Source organism: Cebidichthys violaceus, unplaced genomic scaffold (assembly GCF_023349555.1).
Source record: "Cebidichthys violaceus isolate CVI_PGR_0920_01 unplaced genomic scaffold, fCebVio1.0.p SCAF_6, whole genome shotgun sequence".
NCBI lineage: Eukaryota > Metazoa > Chordata > Actinopteri > Perciformes > Stichaeidae > Cebidichthys > Cebidichthys violaceus.
In genome coordinates, this window is record NW_027176816.1 from 1,876,342 (window position 1) to 1,894,638 (window position 18,297).

At 43.3% G+C, this 18,297-nt stretch overlaps 1 protein-coding gene across 9 annotated transcripts in view; it reads left to right on the forward strand.

Moving 5' to 3' along the window:
* The window catches only part of hspg2 (heparan sulfate proteoglycan 2), an 87,231-nt gene that overhangs the window by 65,947 nt on the left and 2,987 nt on the right, over nucleotides 1-18,297 (forward strand). For 3 of the 9 annotated variants that reach the window (XM_068732870.1, XM_068732874.1, XM_068732878.1), the window contains 36 exons: nucleotides 379-501; nucleotides 680-832; nucleotides 1,613-1,773; nucleotides 2,028-2,105; nucleotides 4,051-4,186; nucleotides 4,488-4,639; nucleotides 4,889-5,033; nucleotides 5,538-5,681; nucleotides 6,355-6,489; nucleotides 6,596-6,777; nucleotides 6,991-7,186; nucleotides 7,422-7,601; nucleotides 7,720-7,980; nucleotides 8,129-8,291; nucleotides 8,707-8,804; nucleotides 8,895-9,161; nucleotides 9,267-9,379; nucleotides 9,532-9,679; nucleotides 9,804-9,920; nucleotides 10,129-10,146; nucleotides 11,465-11,549; nucleotides 11,638-11,782; nucleotides 11,886-11,988; nucleotides 12,091-12,200; nucleotides 12,296-12,404; nucleotides 12,516-12,614; nucleotides 12,746-12,967; nucleotides 13,172-13,416; nucleotides 13,504-13,675; nucleotides 14,058-14,180; nucleotides 14,575-14,652; nucleotides 15,930-16,005; nucleotides 16,405-16,483; nucleotides 17,246-17,316; nucleotides 17,421-17,504; nucleotides 17,643-17,746. In XM_068732870.1, the coding sequence (XP_068588971.1) occupies nucleotides 379-501; nucleotides 680-832; nucleotides 1,613-1,773; nucleotides 2,028-2,105; nucleotides 4,051-4,186; nucleotides 4,488-4,639; nucleotides 4,889-5,033; nucleotides 5,538-5,681; nucleotides 6,355-6,489; nucleotides 6,596-6,777; nucleotides 6,991-7,186; nucleotides 7,422-7,601; nucleotides 7,720-7,980; nucleotides 8,129-8,291; nucleotides 8,707-8,804; nucleotides 8,895-9,161; nucleotides 9,267-9,379; nucleotides 9,532-9,679; nucleotides 9,804-9,920; nucleotides 10,129-10,146; nucleotides 11,465-11,549; nucleotides 11,638-11,782; nucleotides 11,886-11,988; nucleotides 12,091-12,200; nucleotides 12,296-12,404; nucleotides 12,516-12,614; nucleotides 12,746-12,967; nucleotides 13,172-13,416; nucleotides 13,504-13,675; nucleotides 14,058-14,180; nucleotides 14,575-14,652; nucleotides 15,930-16,005; nucleotides 16,405-16,483; nucleotides 17,246-17,316; nucleotides 17,421-17,504; nucleotides 17,643-17,746 (4,875 nt within the window). The remainder of the gene's footprint in view (nucleotides 1-378; nucleotides 502-679; nucleotides 833-1,612; nucleotides 1,774-2,027; nucleotides 2,106-4,050; nucleotides 4,187-4,487; nucleotides 4,640-4,888; nucleotides 5,034-5,537; nucleotides 5,682-6,354; nucleotides 6,490-6,595; nucleotides 6,778-6,990; nucleotides 7,187-7,421; nucleotides 7,602-7,719; nucleotides 7,981-8,128; nucleotides 8,292-8,706; nucleotides 8,805-8,894; nucleotides 9,162-9,266; nucleotides 9,380-9,531; nucleotides 9,680-9,803; nucleotides 9,921-10,128; nucleotides 10,147-11,464; nucleotides 11,550-11,637; nucleotides 11,783-11,885; nucleotides 11,989-12,090; nucleotides 12,201-12,295; nucleotides 12,405-12,515; nucleotides 12,615-12,745; nucleotides 12,968-13,171; nucleotides 13,417-13,503; nucleotides 13,676-14,057; nucleotides 14,181-14,574; nucleotides 14,653-15,929; nucleotides 16,006-16,404; nucleotides 16,484-17,245; nucleotides 17,317-17,420; nucleotides 17,505-17,642; nucleotides 17,747-18,297) is intronic. The other 6 variants (XM_068732873.1, XM_068732879.1, XM_068732872.1 and 3 more) reach the window with 5 other exon arrangements.

Sequence of the window (18,297 nt, forward strand, 5' to 3'; positions counted from 1 at the left end):
GGATTGAATACAAAGTCTAGCAGCCAGGCAAACTGGCGCAGACGGCAGTATGCCCTGAGGCCATGCCAATGCCAGCCTGCCACTTCTCATCCGTTTGGTCTGCTCTGAGGATCCAGACTGCCATGGGTGAGGGTGGTGGGGGGGGGCACGGGCAGAGGCCATCACTCTCTCAGTTTGATCAAGTCATTATCATAAAACGCATTCCCACAGCTCGATGGAATACCCAAGCAGTGGTTGTAGACTCCTGACGAGGTTTCACATTCTCACTTCCCCACCACACCGGCGGAGCCGTCTACATTACCCTGCTTTAATTCTCCACGTGCCCCTGGGAAGTTTCACTCTCCAGTGTGTGTTTGACCGGTGTTTCTCCTTCTGTAGCCTCAGAGGAAGCCCAGCCTGTGGCCACCGTCACTCCCTCAGTGCTGAATGTCCAGCAGGGCCAGCGGGCAGAGTTTCGCTGCACAGTGACCGGGAACCCGACCGCTGCCATTGAATGGATCGGTATGACCAGTTAGTCCTCCACTTTTGCAGTGTTTGGTGCAGGCCTTGTCGGGCTACGTTTAAAGTCATTCGAGTGGAAAAGGCCATTTTCTGTTGTATGAAATTCAGTCCAGTACAAAGTCCCAGATCTTCGCCCTGCAGCCCTCAGTGGCAGAGTGTAACTGTGTGATTATTACAGGAGGTCCGGGGAACAGAATGAGTCCAAGAGCTGTTGTACGAGGCGGCGTACTGAGCTTCGCAGCAGTGGACCCAGCTGATGAGGGAGAGTACACCTGCAAGGCCCTGAACACTCATGGGGAGCACACAGCACGGGTTTCGCTCTTTGTCCAAAGTATGCTTTGTGTTTGTGTGAACGTGTATTACATGTTGTGGGAACACTTATCTGTTTATACACTTATAATGTGGGGGTTGTCATCTCTTTTGAGGACAAACTACCAAGTCCCCACAATGTAAATGATTATAAGACTTGTTTGGGATTAGGTAAGGCCTGGGGTTAGGCATGTAGTGGTTATGGTTAAGGTTAGCTTGGCTGGGTAAAGTCTCCAGAGACTTCTTGTAAGTCAAAGCAATGTCCCCTTAAGTTAGGGAAACGTGTGTGTGTGTGTGTGTGTGTGTGTGTGTGTGTGTGTGTGTGTGAGTGTGTGTGTGTGTGTGTGTGTGTGTGTGTGTGTGTGTGTGTGTGTGTGTGTGTGTGTGTGTGTGTGGACCTCACATAAGTTGAAAACACAGCAGATAAAATGTTTCTACAAACCCAGAGGAAATCATCCCAGTGCAGTGAGATTATTTCATCTCTTTTTTTAGTGCATTTTCAGTAGTTCAAGGATTTTATTGACAGCTTGAAACCACAGAAGCATCTCACGTCACTATTGTTACAACATGTACAGATATCAGATGAGATTAAATGTCTTTAGCTCATTATTCTCTTGCTTTAAAGCAGCTAAAAATGATAAATAACTTAATCTTCCTCTCATGAATGCATGTCACAGACATCATTTTGAATGGTTTTATTACATAAGATGAGCAATAAGTAAATGTTTATCACAAAAGTAATAGATTAGTTAACAACTGAACTAATAAAAAATGAACTGATCATTATTCATTTTTTGGTCAGAGTCTAACCCAAGTGGCCTGGGCACTCAGCCCCAAGTCCAAGTCAGTCCCCAAAATATCGAAGCTCACGAAGGAGACAACTTGAGGTTGTATTGCCGAGCAACAGGAGTACCGACCCCGAAGCTCACCTGGCTGAAAAACGGAGGACAAATCCCTCCACAGGTGAGACACCACCTGCTGTCTGAGTGCCTTGATGATGACTTTAACATGGATTGATAACTGTATATTTACATTCTGCTGTACCGTATCTCTATCTTGCACTTCAAGGTGTGTCCCGTGCCGATGGTATTTCATCATACTGTCTCAGTTTTTTATGATTGTTTCAGCATTTTGACCATTTACCCTTATTTTTTCCCCTCTGTTTGTCTCTTCCCCTTTTTTTGTTTTGATCCCACCCTGTTCTGACGTTTACTCAGGCTATTCCCTCTCATGGTTTCCATCAATTTAAAAGCAACAGTCTCGATGTGTTACAAAGACGTATTGAGGAGCTGCAGGTCTGTCCATCTGTCCGCTGTCTGTCCTGTCTCGTAGTTCAAAACCATTGTCATCTACTGACCCCGTCTTCACTCATTGTCCAGTGCAAGTGCATGATCAAATTTGTCCTTGATTCACACCTTGTAGCCCTGTTAATTTACTACAGCTGCTCACTATGTCCCTTTAGAGCTGATGCCAAATACATTTAAAATCAACCAGCTGGGTCTGGTTGATTTGTTAGTGTATTTGCATGCAGTACATGTTTTTATGTTGTGTTGTATTAACAAACAGTGTTCCATCGTCTTTTTTTTTGTTTTGTGCTGTCACATCATACCATCCCTGAGTTGTTTTGGCTCTCAGCACTCAGTTGACCCTCATCATTCCATTGAGTGTATTAACAGGACTAAGTATACAGGAGGTACTGTAGGTATTTCAGACATATTTCTGCTCCGTGCCAGACGCATCCCGCTGCCCCCCAACGCAAAGGGGTATTGTGTTTGGTCTGGTTTCTGCATAGCCCTCCTCGGCTCGACCGAGGGCTCTGGGGCCTGTTTAGTTCTGCCTCAGAGAGCCTCTGCGTTGTGTCAGCCTTTCCCAGGGGGAGCTGGGCTCTGCCGTGCGACCACGCAGAAATTCTGTATGCTCTAGCAAACGGCTTGCTTTGAAAACTCCTCAATGGGTTCAGACACACATTGAGTCTGGGCCCGCCTCAGCCACTGCTCGGTTTAGCCTCCCTCACGGTTGAATGAGCCGGAGCTAAGCAGCTTTGTCCGTGGATGCCCCAACACCCCCCGGATACAGTAATCCCTCCCCGGACCCTCCCCTCCTGATTCCCCTCCCCTTTGAGGTGTTTCCAAACTTAATGAAAGCTCATTTTCAGCCTTGCTGGACCTCTGACAGCCATGTGGAGTAGTGTACAAACAAGTCAAGTTGTTGTTGGCTGTTAAACCAGAAAGTCATGAGAGTTTTTAAATTTGAGTGTTGTAATTAATGAAGTGTTTTGGTCCTTACTCGATTTTTCGTGGTGGATATTTTGACTTCCAGGGAACTGGTTAGAGATTATTCTCAGATTTCTCAGTTACGAACTGCTTTGTAACGCTTATTGAATAACCTCTGTCTCAAATCAATGTTTTACAAACTGGCAATTCTAACTCCCCTAATTTTTCAGTTGTCAATCATTAATCTTGTTTTAGAAATAAAGATACTAGTGTAGTAAATTTTGTCTTCACTGATCACATGATGTATAAAGGGGAGACACTCCAGGTGAATAGGGTAAAAAAAAATTTAGCTCATAGATATTGACAAATTCCCCAGTTGATACCTATTTTAAGACAATTATAATTTTTTTAAATTACAAGTTTTTGAGATTTCAATATGCAAATTAGGCTTTATCGAATGCTAACTTTTGGTGAATTTAGGAGAAACTACAGATGCAAAAAGTGGCGTAAAATAAACCCCTAAATGTGTATTTTGGATGTTTTCTGAAAGAAGACATGTTATGGTAGCAAAATAGTTTAAAAAACGATGTTTTTGCCTGGGCTGTCTCCCTTCAACAAATTATAACTCCACCAATCATTGTAGAAATATCGACAGTACTTTGTGCACAGTTTCATGCACAAGGTACAGTGTCATCATGAATCAAAAATCCATTTCCAGAGACTTAAGTGTAGCAATAACAGCTCTTGTCTTGTCCTAAAGATCTACTTTGTAGTGCTTTTATGTCGCTATTAGCTAGTAATGTCATAATGTCAGCGATGTCATATTTGTGTTGTTTCAAGCGACATGAGACAAGTAAGTGATTGCTTTCTCTTCAGTATATGACATGACTTATGTGTGTTTTTATGGTGTAAATAATAGTAAAATCACATTAAATGTAATGCACAGTGCTGTATATCATGGCAGCCATAAGGCAGTGTAATTGAGATAGGTGTCTAATCTCGTCGCGTATCGGTGTGTCTTCTCCAGGCTCGCATGGACCGCACCGACATCGGTACTCTGCTCATCCCCAACATCCAGATGTCCGACTCGGGCACATACATGTGTGTTGGCAGCAACAACATTGGCTCCAATAGTGCTCCCATTAAAGTCTCTGTGCTCAAAGGTGAGTTGTCTTGGTAGTCAAAGAGAATCAAACCCTCCACCCTTTCATCTTATCCACAAACATTCCCCCCCCCCCCCCCCCCCACACACACACACACACACACACACAGCCTCTGAGAAACACAGTAACACAAACAGTAATTTAATGTAATCATGTCAGTCAACGTCATTTTCAGCGACACTAATTAAGAAGCACATTGAATTTAAAAAAAACAAAACAGAAAGGTATACAAAAGAAGTAACAATGAACTTTGTAATAAACAAGAGAAAATAAACAGTCAGTACTGTCTGTGTTGGTGCAGGGGACCATAGCCTCTCAGTGGTCAGCATCCAGCCAGCTATAGCTGATGTGCAGGAGGGCCAGAATCTGGAGCTCAACTGTTTTGCCCCTGGAAATCCTCCTCCGCAAGTCACCTGGACAAAAGCCAGTGGACGACTCTCCTCTAACCACCAGGTAATAACACAAAAAATGCAAAAGTGGAAAAACACATTATTGTGCCCCTAGTAAATCACATCTTAATATTAATTTTGTATTGGCAAAACTGAAAATGTGATTTTTATGTAATATCATTTGCCCTTTCTAGTAATAGTAGTAGTAGTAGTAGTAGTAGAGGTGGTAATAGATTTTATTTGTCAGAAGTAAAACTATGATTTTTCCTGTAAGCTTGACTGAAGTGACGCCTTCCTTTTCTACTGTCTGCAGGTTCTGGGCAGTCAGCTGCGTATCCTGTCAGCCACTCCAGAGGACTCGGGGGAGTATGTCTGTCGGGTGCACGGCAACCCTGGAAACCCAGGATCTCACGTCCAACAAGCCTCTGTGTCGGTGTCTGTCACTTCATCTTCTTCACGTAAGTTGGTCAACACTTCAGGCCTCATGCAGGTGGAATATTAACTGTCTAATAAAAACAAAGAGCCCGTTTTGATATTTGCTCTTGTTGCAAATGTGTCCGGGTGATCTGATTAGACTTGACAGCCATTAAGTTCCATTTAATGTTGATTACAGTTGATGGCAGCTTCAGTCAGAGGCTGGGAGAAATACATTAAGGGCAGGGCATTACATGGCAGGGTGTTGTTCTCACACTCACACTGCCTCACTTCATGAATGCACTTTCCAGTGTGGCCCAGTGTGACCTCACGTTGAATGATTTTCATCTGCTACTGTCCCATGATCTCATCCTCCTTCACTCCTCCCTGGACCTCAGCGAAGTTTTGAGTTATTTAACTGCTGCCAATGAAGACTATAACCACATTGAATAGTTATTTGTTACTTCAGGTTTCTGTGAATTATAGTCAGCTAAATGAAGTGGAATGATTGTAAACAGTCATGTTTATAACGCTGGTTTCTGCTGCAGGTCTTCAGAGTCCAATCATCGCCATTGAGCCCCACAGCGCTGCAGTGCGTGTGGGGGAGTCGGCCAGCTTCAGGTGTAAGGTTTACAGCGGAGCTCAGCCTGTCAGACTGGAGTGGAAACTGGCCAACAACCAGCCGCTGCCAGGTATCAAATCCCGCACACACACACACACACACTGAGGAGTAAACCTGCTTAATGAGTTCTGATTTTATGATGTCATTATTTAAGCAATTACAGCTACAACCTACCCATGAATGAGTCCTCTGTTACTTCATTTAACGGCTAATTTAGAACTCTGTTTTTCTTAAATCCATTTTCGGTAGACTTGCATTGACATTTTTACCGTACTAAAATATTGCATGTCATTTAGCCCAGCAAGATTTTGATGATTGAATTTTCAATATCTTCAAGTGGTGTCTTAGACCCAAGATTAAGAACTACTCAACATGTCCAGGCCACTCCAGCAATATAGTTTTGCTCTTCCATAAAACAAAAACAAAACCACTGGATCACACACTTCCCATAGTGCAACTGAATACACTTTTTCATTAGACCCCTTATGCCTCCTAAATGCCCTCTTCTGTCAAACCTCACACGTCCTGTTAAAATTTGCCCAGGCCTAATAACGTCATTAGTCTCTGTCCAGAGCTGCATTAGACATGATACAACTAGTTGTGCTGAGTAGTGTTTACCATGATGAGTAAACTGAATATTCATGTATAAAATCAGTGAACTGCTCAGGCTCAGACCAACTCACGTGCCGTTTAACTTGCATTATCGACAGCAGATCTAATGGTTTTGCTACTCTGCTCTACAGATAATGTTAAAGTTGGCCCTGATGGTTCTGTTATTACCATTACCAACGCCCGCCCTATGAACCATGGCGCCTACCGCTGTGTGGCGAGCAACCCGTTCGGCATCACCCACACCATTGTGTCTTTGATTGTCAAAGGTAAGCCAGCGTTCAGTCTTCTCACTCCCATAAAGCTCTAAGTGAAGGGTTCCCTCTAGTGGCTGCTCAGATACGGAGTTATTGGACTTTGTATCTGTGCCCTCAGAGTCTCCTGTGGCCACTGTCACCCCTGTTGGACCAATACGCGTCAGGGTGGGCGAACCCATTAACCTGGAATGCCAGGCATCAGGAGAGCCCCGCCCTTCAGTCTCATGGCACAGACTGGACAGCAACCGCAAGACCATGCTGAGCAGCCCCGTGCCCATGGAGTCCAATGCAGTCATGCAGGTGATAAAGAAGATCTGTAGAACAGTTTGTTATCCAACACTTCTGTGTTGCTATCTGAAGTTACTATGAGGAACTTTTAACTGTTTATGAAGCAGTCACAATATAAATTCAAAATTCCTCGTAGTAGCTTTAAAGCTTCGAATCTTCAAATCAATGTTTGGTATCAGCTTTTACACTCACAGATATATATATATATATTTTTTGCTCATGCAGATACTAGTGGCGCGTCCAGAAGACAGCGGCACTTATGTTTGCACAGCTCGCAACAACGAAGGCACCACTGAGACCAAGGTGGTGGTCATTATTGAGGGAGGCTCTCAAGTGCCCACAGTGCCCAGGGCTTCTGTTCCTGAGCCGCTGATGGTTGTGGTGGAAGGGCAGACTGCGACGCTGCGCTGTGAGGCCCACGGTAATGACGGCTGACAAATCTCATCTACACAGCTGGAATTCACTTTCATTTGACACTTTGCATTTTTCTCTTGTCTTTCTGTGGCACTTTTTATGTTGCATCACTAATACAAAACATATCTAAAAAAACAAAACACCTGTCCTACATTTTTTTATTCTATCGAATGCCGTGAGAATAAAATATTGTCATTCTTGGTATTGAACTTGTGTTTCTGCTCTAAAATGTGCTTTTCTAGGTTTGCCGTCCCCGACGATCACCTGGTCCAAGCTGCGGTCTCCTCTGCCTTATAGACACAAGGTGGTGGACAACAGCCTGGTGCTGCCCACAGTGGGCCGCCAAGACTCTGGAGAATACATCTGCACTGCAACCAACAACATGGGCACCACTGAAGTCACCGTCATGCTAGATGTAGAGAGTGAGTGCTGTGGTTTTATCAATATTGTTGCATGTACAGTGAGTATAGAATGTCTCATTTTGTAATGTATATTTCTTGAGACAACATAGAGGTCCAGTAAACCTTTTTTTCTCTCTAGCCCCTCCTTATGCCACTTCTGTGCCTGACGATGTGGCTGTGCGGGTCGGGGAGGTGATCAGGTTGCAGTGCCTTGCGCATGGCACTCCTCCCCTGACCTACACTTGGACCAAGCTGGATGGAAACCTGCCCCCGAGGGCCCAGGTTAGCGGAGGGGATCTTCAGATCAACCTGGCTACCGCTGAGGATGCTGGGAGCTATAAGTGCGTGGCCAGTAACAAAGTAGCCAACAGCGAAGTGATCGCTAGAGTCACAGTCAGATGTAAGTTTACTGATAATGATTTGACATGTTATAGAGAATGAGTCATTTAAGACTGTTGTGCGCCACATATGAAAAAAAAAATACATCTACTCTTCTCCAGTGAATTTGTGAAGAGCAAGAACTAAATCTCTTTCCTTCCCATCTGCAGCCCCCTTAGCAGTGCGCGTGTCACCCCAGGTTGAAGTAAAGGCCCAAGGCAGTGCTGTGGAGTTCACCTGTTCGTCAGCAGGCGGCATAGAGACCAATATTGAGTGGCTGAAGGAAGGAGGAGCCCTGCCACCGAACCACCACGTCAAGGATGGGGTGCTCAGGTGACTGTTTGTTGAAACCAGCTCTGAATGTATCAATATGTATGATGTTGAAGGACCAATCTTCCATCTTCCAAGGTCCAATTTTTAAAGCAGCAGGAATGTGTATGTGGGATTGACTCAAAATATACTACACTGCCAAATACTCATCTCAATCAAGGAATATTTGCAATAGTGTGGCTCATTTATGATTTTTTTTTTTATTTTGGACAATAATGTTAGAAGAATTAAATATATCAGGGTTTGGTCTTTTCATGGGAATTGTTGACAATGTGAAAAAAATAGAATATTACCAGGCTTATCCTTAAATGGGCTAAACATTCAAATTCCTTACTGTTTTTAAGGATACGGTACTTTAGATATTGTGTAATATGTGAAGTTAAGTGTTTAATGTGTGTAATTTAATGTCTCGCTGTAGGATTGAGAACCTTGAGCAGAGCAACGAAGGCGTTTATATCTGCAGAGCCAGCAGTGTGTATGGTCAGGCCCAGGACACCGCCAGGTTGACCATCCAAGGTCCGTTACATTCCCTGCAAATACACTAGTGTATACCCTGCTTCATCGGAGCCAAATATAACCTGTTGCTTTTTCTTTTCTTTTCCACAGCCCTGCCAAAAGTGATGATCAACGTGCGCACCTCGGTGCAGACTGTGATGATAGGGAACTCTGTGGAGTTTGAGTGCCAGGCTGTTGGCGACCCAGAGCCCACGGTGAAGTGGAGTAAAGTCGGCGGGTCTCTGCCTGCTCACATCATGGTGAAGGGCGGCATGCTGAGGATCGACAAGGTGACGGAGGCCGACGCCGGGCAGTACCGCTGTACGGCCACCAACGACGTAGGCTCGGTCCAGTCACAGGTGGTCCTTAACGTCCAGTGTGAGTGCACATTTTTTACTTCAATTATACACATAAATCCATGCTCTTGCACATAGATGCATTATGCTGGCACCTCTCATTGAAACCCTTTGCCTGTTTGCACAGCCCTTCCTCAAATTGCTGCGCTGCCTGAAACCAAGGAGGTCACAGTTGGGTCTGATGCGGTCTTGCCCTGTGTGGCTTCAGGATACCCTGTACCTGAGATCAAGTGGTCCAAGGTAACCAAGATACTTCTTTAATTCAGTCAGCTTCATTTTCCGAGACTCATTGTTGAGAAAACGCTTTTAATGACTTATGAGAGTAGACTTTTTGTTGATGCTAATATTATTCATAATGCTGATTGTGGGTCTGTGTCTGTTTCTGATCCTAGGTGGAAGAAGAGCTTCCTCCTAAGTGTTTCCAGGAGCACAACGTGCTGACGGTTCCTCGCGTCAGCCATGAGGATTCTGGGAAATACGTCTGCACCGCCTCCAACAAACAGGGAAAAGTGGAAGCCTTTACTACACTTCAAGTTCACGGTTAGTCTGCAGTGTAGAGAGCACCGTAGGAAGGAATGTCAATAAATAAATGAAAAGAAAAGTTTTGAGTATGAACTGTACTGTTTTCTGTATCTAAAAAGAGATCATGTGCTTATTTTTTCAGAGAGAGTGATGCCATACTTTGCCCAGGAACCCTTGTCCTACCTCACCCTGCCTACCATCAAAAATGCCTACAAGGCTTTCAGCATTAAGATCAACTTCAGACCGGATAATGTTGATGGTAAGGAAGTGCAACTTTAAATTTGCTTCACAGTTCAATTGAATAGTTTATCAATCTAGCCTTTTCTCTCGTTGTACCTTTAATATTTTCTGCTTTTTGTACTATGTCGTGTACTACGGTTGTCATATTTCCTCATGTATAATTTCACTGCGTCTTCTGTCCCTTCCCTCTCGCCCTCACCTCTCCCCCTCACCAACGTGGTGGGAAGGTCTCATATTGTACGCTGGTGAGTCTCGGTGCTTGAGAACCACAGGAACTACAGACTGATGTCGGCAGCTCTGCTTTTTTTGGCTCCATCCTTCTCTCACAATATGCATCCAGCTCAGAGCTGATTTAAGGGCTGTGAAAGAGATGGAAGAAGATGGCGCATGTTTTCATTTTGGCTTTCATAAAAACCTTTTCACAAAGCCACATCGGCTTCATAATAGCTTGGTTACAAATCTACTTTTACATCCCAGTCAACAGCTTCTACACTGCCTACACAGCAGCACTGTTGCTTAAAAACACAGTTCTTGTACGCTAGAATTGTTAAATGCAACGCTACACACACATTTCTCTAGGTGTTCTTTTATTTCAACATTTCTGCAGTTCTGAAAATAGTGAGAGCCACAGTAAGTCAAATTGCCCTTGCAAAAATAATATGGCTTCTTTTATCCTGTGGTTGGTGTGGATGTGTGGGGACAGGACAGCAAAATTAATGAACACTACAGTAAAATAGTACAGTAAAAAAAATGAAAATATATAGTTATTCTTTAGATTTTTGCTGTCTCAGCACATCCCACCCGGACAGCAACAAACGGCCACGAATTTATTACAGAAGCTATTTGAACACACTTGGCTCCTTAAATGTATACATGTGTGATACAAACATCAGAATATCAATGTATGTATGAACATACTTCAACTTTGTGTTGCACATTCATGCATTCGTGTCTTGATCGCTCATTTTCACAACTTTCGGAGATAGACTGTGTGAGAGGGCATGTTCCCACTTCCCTGTGAGCCTCTGTGGCTCATATGAAGCATGTGTTCCCAGCATGTGCACACAGATAAAAAAGGAGAACAGGTAGTATTGTGTGACTGGTTGCTCTTGGCAGCCCAGTGATGCCCAGATAAGATGACAGGTTATAACCTGGCTTTGGTTGGCTTTGAACTTGCCCCACCATAGCATGCTGCTTCACCGTCCAGCTCTCAAAAGAATTTCCCTTGTGTATGAATGACTCCGTTGCAAACGTTGTCCATCCTAACAAGTCACTTACTTTAATTTTTAGCCTAAAATTTGGGTTTTTCTGAGTGAAAAATTCTACCTGTGGGCTGAGATGGTTATTTCAGGAATGTTAAAGAAATAATTATCTTGAGACAAAACTGAAACAGGGAAATTGTTCTACCTTTGACTCAAGAAAATTCCGGAACAAAGTGGAAAATTCCACTTGTTTAAATAAAAATACTAGATTTATTGACTTATTTAGATGGATATTATTGTAGTGGACGCATTTAGGATTAATTTTGTAAAAATTCTCACTCACCCTGTTCTTGTGGTGCAGGTATGATCCTCTACAATGGCCAGAGGAGGTCCACAGGAGCAGACTTTATCTCTCTGGGACTTGTGGGCGGCCGCCTAGAGTTCAGGTCAGTTTATAATCATCTTAAACGTTCTACTTATTGACAGAAAGACAGCGTGATGACCTTGTTGATAACGATTCTGATGCTGTCTCAGGTTTGACGTGGGCTCAGGCATGGCCACCATACGCGACCCCAACCCTGTCAGACTGGGAGAGTTTCACACAGTCGAGCTGTATCGCAACCTCACTTTGGGCTATATCATAGTAGACGGAGGGGAGCCCATCAACGGCAGCTCGCAGGTACTTCTGTCAATGTTAATGTAGCTCCCACTTTCACATATGTGCATTTGATTTATTCATGTCAGTTAATATGCTTCATAAATGCACATTTTCTTGTCCTCAGGGCAAGTTCCAGGGCCTGGATCTGAATGAGGAGGTGCATGTGGGTGGTTATCCCAACTACACAGTCCTCGCCAAAACAGCCGGAATTAAGACTGGTTTTGTCGGTAAGACGTCACTCTGTTTACACCATGAAAGGAAACATAGGATGGAGGAAAACGTCCTCTTGTCGTGAAGACTTGTCCTTATTTAATGTTGCTACTCTGCAGGCTGTATCCGTCAGCTGGTCATCCAGGGTGAGGAGGTCATTTTCAAAGACCTGGACCGCAGCTCTACTGGCGTCACAAACTGCCCCACGTGCAAAGACCACCCATGCCAGGTCCGTTACATCCATCCACTTGATGTATTTGTAGCATTCGGTTTTGTGTTTAATTCCGTAGCGTCCAGTTTATTTCTTCCAATGTCATTTTTCAGAATGGAGGGATGTGTGAGGACTCAGAAGCCAGCTTGTATAAGTGCGGCTGCCCCAGAGGATTCACAGGCAGCAACTGCCAGCACCACTCATCCCTGCACTGTCACTCAGGTACACGAGAATCTCCACCTGACCGCAAAGATCAATCGAAATACCTGGATGTTTCTATCAGCTCTGTTGAAAAGTGTTTGATCTCTCTGTTTGTGACTTAAATCCCCACAGAGGCCTGTGGACCAGACGCCACTTGCATCAACCGCCAAAATGGCCTGGGCTATGACTGCCGCTGCCATCTTGGCAAGTTTGGAAACAAATGCATGGATGGTAAGGCAGGAAGTTACTCTCATCTACAAAAAAAAGTATTTTAGCGAGTTATGCAATATTGGTATTGATGTTTTTCCTTCAAGAAATTCTCGATTTTAATGCATTTTCCTACTTGTGTTCACTTTCACTAGGGGAATTGGTGACCACTCCACTGTTTAATGGCGAGGAGTCATACATTGCCTATCCTCCCCTGACAAACATCCATGATGACCTGCGTGTTGAGCTGGAGTTCAAGCCCCTGGAAAGAGATGGCCTGATGTTCTTCTGTGGAGGGAAGAAAATGAAGGTGGAGGACTTTGTAGCCATCTCCATGGTGGAGGGACATGTAGAGTTCAGATATGAACTGGGCACAGGTAAAGAATCAACGCAAATCTTTTGTAGTTTCATAAAGGTATTGATTTATTTGTCCTTAGAATAATATCCTGTGTGCTTTTTGTAAGTTAACATTATGAAGATTTTCAGTGCAGGTAGAGTTAGAGACACTCAAATTGAGACACAAAGAATTTGAAGAAAGGTAATGACATTCAAGATCTCTCTGGGCCTATTTTGATTTTCAGGCCAAGCAATCCTTCTAAGTTCACAGCCAGTCTCTCTGGGGCAGTGGCACCGAGTTGTGGCCGAGCGAAACAAGGGGGCCGGCCACCTGAAGGTCGATCAAGGCCCAGTGGAGAAAAAAACGTCTCCAGGAAAAGCCCAGGGCCTCAATATCCACACCCCCATGTACCTGGGAGGAGTCCCCAGCATGGACATCCTGCCTAAGCCTGCCAATGTCAGCGAACTGTTTGAGGGATGTATAGGAGAGGTGAGATCTCTCTGTGTTAAAAAAAGAAAATGTGATTAATATTGTTCTGTATTTGGTTTCTTAAACTTGTCCGTGCTGCATGCTTAGGTTTCCATCAACAACAAGAAGGTGGATCTCTCCTACAGCTTCACAGAAAGCAGATCTATCCGCAAGTGTGTGGACCACAGCCCCTGTGAGCGCCGGCCCTGCCTGAATGGTGGTCACTGCATGTCAAATGTTGAATATGAGTACCAGTGCCTCTGTAAGGATGAATTTGAAGGTTAGTGTTCACACTCAAGAGTCTTCTTAACACTGGAAAAGTCACAGCGTGCATCAAATCTGCCCAGAATTCCTGCAGCACATTTGTGTTGCCCATTTTCTACTTCAGTTTCTATAAGTGGAAGATTTTCAGAGCCGTATTTTGTCAAAGGCCACCTCCTTAACTATAACCTATGCTCATCGGCTTCAAGAAAATCCAACTTGTGGGTGCATCAAAACTTATAACTTTAAAATATCTGGATAGTGTAAATGGATAAAACCCAATAAACGATGAGCTTTTTCCATGTATTATCTCCAGACGCTATGAACTCGCCCTACCTTTGATGTAAACTTGACCCCCTGACCTTTCACTCCTGACCCATAACTGGTGTGTGACCCCGCAGGTGAGCGTTGTGAGGTGGTGAAAGACGCGTGCCAGAGCAACCTTCAATGCCAAAATGGCGGCATCTGTGTCGACAGCCAGTGTGTGTGTGCACCTGGCCGCACAGGTCTTAACTGTGAAAAAAGTAAGTATTGACCAGCTACACAACCATGCATACCAAATATAATACCTAAATCAAAGCCAGAAATAGCAGAACGTATGGGGGGGGGAAATGGTTTCATTGTATTGTTAATTTATAATTATGCAATTTCAGTAGCAGATTCTGTCTAAAAGGAGTTTTGGAAAGCAAATCTCCAAAGCTATCACATTGCTGCATACACCTGCATCCTATGGACAAAGATATTCGTCATCAAAGCAGAAAGACTAGAGACCCACAGCCAGAAATGAGCACACATGGCTCACATTCTCCACAGTATAAAGCCCTTCTAACATCAGACAGCTCACCCCCAGCGTTGCACTGCATGCTGGGAGGGTTAACCCTAAGTAATCACGTATGTTTTACCCCTGCACTCTCATAGCTATATATCCTGCACACACAGGCCAGGTCTCCAGCTTCCCCGAGGCCCTGAGGAATTTGGAAAGTAGCGAGGCAAATGGTACAGTATCTCAATATTCAGTCTGCCTGACACGACTGTGACTAACAGGGACCCATCTGAGCTCGAGGGGCCCGCATCCCCTCCAAGCTCAACCCAAACTGTCTATTGCCTAACACATGTTCGTGCATACCAAACATGCGTTTGTACTCAACTGAGGCTCTTATCCCGTTTGTAAAGTTGGGAGAGGGGAATTCTGCATCTGTAATAAAAGGTAACAGGATGGTAGACTGTTGTTGGGAGATCAACTGAATCGTGCTACCTGTTTTTAGACCCAGATGGAAATGTGGAATTCCCCTTGTTTTTTCTTTTTCCCCATCGTCATGTCAAAGCCTGTAAGATGGCTACTCACAACATTGAGTCTTGTCTCCGTCTACCTCAAGAATGCCTGTCTATACAACAATAAAATAAACAAAAATACTTGTTTTTCTCTCTAAAACCGTCTCAGTCAGAATATTAAATCTGTTCCACACATTTATTCTGTCACTAACAACTCAAACGTGTCTGTTGAAAGCACAGTGTGATGGTGGTTGGGTGAGATGAGAATATTTGGAATATAGGTACTGGTGCATGGACCCATGGTCAGTTCAGTTTGATCTCTGGGAAAGCTCAGAAACGGTGCCGCGTCTGAGGAATTGGTGAATTAATCGCTCACGTGTTGGTGAGGACTGTCATCGGTTTGCATCATGGAGCCTGGTTGTGTCATGCTGAAGAGTTTTGTTATTTTTACTCTTGAAATTGCAGTATTTCGATATGAATTTGGGGCATATAAAGCGTGACTATGTAGCTTTTGAGAGAAGAAATAACATCATCTTCCTCTTGAAAAGTTGTAAGCAATAAAACACACTTCATTTCTCATTTCTATACACTCTGAGGTCTTGCTGCTACAGACTTAGTATGTGATCCGGTATGTGCTTGTTTATTGAAATGATCTCTGACATGCTGAAACCTATTGTGACAGTAAGCAAAGACGAGTGGTGAAGTCATCAGCCACCAAGCTACTAGTCAGAAAAGACCAAGTTGTATTGCTTATGAATTCAACTTTTCTTTGATAAGAGATAGGATGTGTTATTTCTTTATTCTAAAAAAGGTATATAGTTTTGCTTTAGACACCAGAATACCTCTTCTTTATCTGTAACTCTTGTACGTATCTAAGCCTCTGGGTTTCTTCCATGCTTTCGCCACTGGAGGGCACTATAGCAGTGAGAATGAAAGTCCACAGCAGCTATTACTATTATTTGAATAGCATCGTGATGTGTATTTACTGTATTTTTTTCTAGATTCACCCTATCAGTATGCGGCTCATTTCCACGATGATGGATACATTGCCCTTCCTAAATCTGTTTTCCCAAGAAGGTAACTATAGTTTGCTTTTCTACACTGTTATAACACTATAGCACACAGAACATTGTTTCTCAAATGGTTCTAGAACCCCTTTGGAGTACTGCAGGGAGTACCTGAGATTTATTCTTTAAATGTTACTTTTAATAAAAATATAAAATACCAGTCATGCATAATTCTATAATATAAATATTCCCAATGCAATCATTAACTGCCATAAACTGTCAACAACAAAATGCTTTTTTTTTTACTGGTTTGGAGGTCTTGCCTGAAAAAATATTTCAACGGGGATAGATAATTTGAAAAAATTAGAACCATTTTTAAACCCATAGACTGTATATAAGAAGGTTAAACCAGATGTTGTATTATTAGGAGTTGATGGAAAAAAAATTTTTGGTTTTTCTTCTGTTTTAGCGCCCAAGACTCACCAGAGACAATCGAACTGGAGATCAACACAGGCTCCTCTGAGGGCCTGATCTTGTGGCAGGGAGTGGTGAGTCCTGGTTACTGATAGTACTGAGCCATGGTTTGATCCAAATCTTAAAACGGATACTTACACCTTCCCTTCCACATTGTCATCCTCACCCTAACATGGCTACTGCACGTAAGCACTCTTAATCGTCACCATCACCTCATCTTTAAAGACGTGATGCTCATTAATGTTCAAGGTGTCAACAATAATACATATCTCACACAATACTGCATTCTCTTTCATGTCAGTGTTCACTGTTTAATTCATACTTGTCCCACCGAGGCTGTGACATCGTTGGGCATGTCGGCTGAGAGCCAAGCTCTATCTCACACCACTAAATAAATGCATGTTGCTTCTCTAACTCACCCTCCATTTTCCTCAGGAGACCAATGGCGCACGCAATTTGCGAAAGGTGCATGCTAGTAAAAAGGTATCCACTCAAACACAAGACACTCCTTGTTTATTTTGCATGTTCCATAACATGTGCTTTACATTCAAATGTGTATAACAGTTTTGAGATACTACTGGAGCATCCCATCATTTGAAGTGAAAAAGTGTTTGTTTTGAACAATGTGCAAGTTGTTTTCTATTGTCGCTGTTATTTTGCATGGAGGGTTTCATGTCACACTTCTACAAATACAGTCGGGAGCAATCTGTCTGCATTGCCTCATGTTTGCTAATATAACAGTTGGTGCGGAAAATTACTGCAGCTGTTCAGTGATTCACAGTATTCAATCCTACAGCCAATCTCTCCCTCTGCTTACAAAACACATTTATTTCCAGGAACTTGGAGAACATGGCAAAGGCAAGGACTTCATCAGCCTCGGTCTGCAGAATGGACACCTTGTTTTCAGGTGACTCAGCCCTGTAACCCTGTAGTTCTGTTGACACCTTGATGAGTTTTATCAGTATCAGCGCTTATTAATGTACTAATGCCGATGATTGGTATGATATCCAGTTACCAGTTGGGCAGCGGAGAGGCAGCGATCTTGTCCCGGAGGACCATCAATGATGGGAGATGGCATAAGGTCACAGCAGTCAGGTAAGTTTGCATATATATATACAGTATATATATATATATATATGATATACTATATCAGCTATTGTCTGATTTGTCTGTTTATGACCAGTGCTTGTATTGAGATGTGTTTGTCGCCTCATGTTTCTCCTTTTCTTGCAGAACTGGAAAAAATGGATACATCCAGATTGATGGAGGAGCCGAGCTCCATGGACAGTCTAAAGGCAGAAGCCTCATGGTCAACACCAAAGGCAGTATATACCTTGGTGAGTGAATTGAAAGCATGGAGGCCCAAAACGGACTACTTAATGTGGTGAAAGGTTTATCTGATTGAACTGTGATAATGTGTTTGAATTTCAAAGTTGATATTAATTAGTTAACATTCAGGCATCTCGCACCCTTTTGCGCTCTCGATTTTAAACCCCGATGTTGGGCTCTGCATCGTTCATCAGCCCAACCCTAATTCAAATGGAGCGTGAAAAGATACTATTGATACTATTCCCAAGAATAGTTTTGTAACGAACAAAAAAACCTGTGTGGCTAGCTTATTCAACTGAAAACACTGGTGTCTAAATACAGTAAGCACCAGGCTGTTCAGCAAGCTACCTAGCTAAAGCTAGCTTTCTTCATAGAACTACTGCTGCACACTGCTGTAGAATTACTCCTGTAACACAGTTTAGCCTGCAAGCTAAGGCTAACAAAGTTAGCCAGCTTAACACTACTTTGGAAGGTCACAGCCACCATTTTTTATTTTTATAACATTATCTTCATCTTCAAGTGCATGTCTCTTGTCTTCATCAACAACCAAGATGGAAAT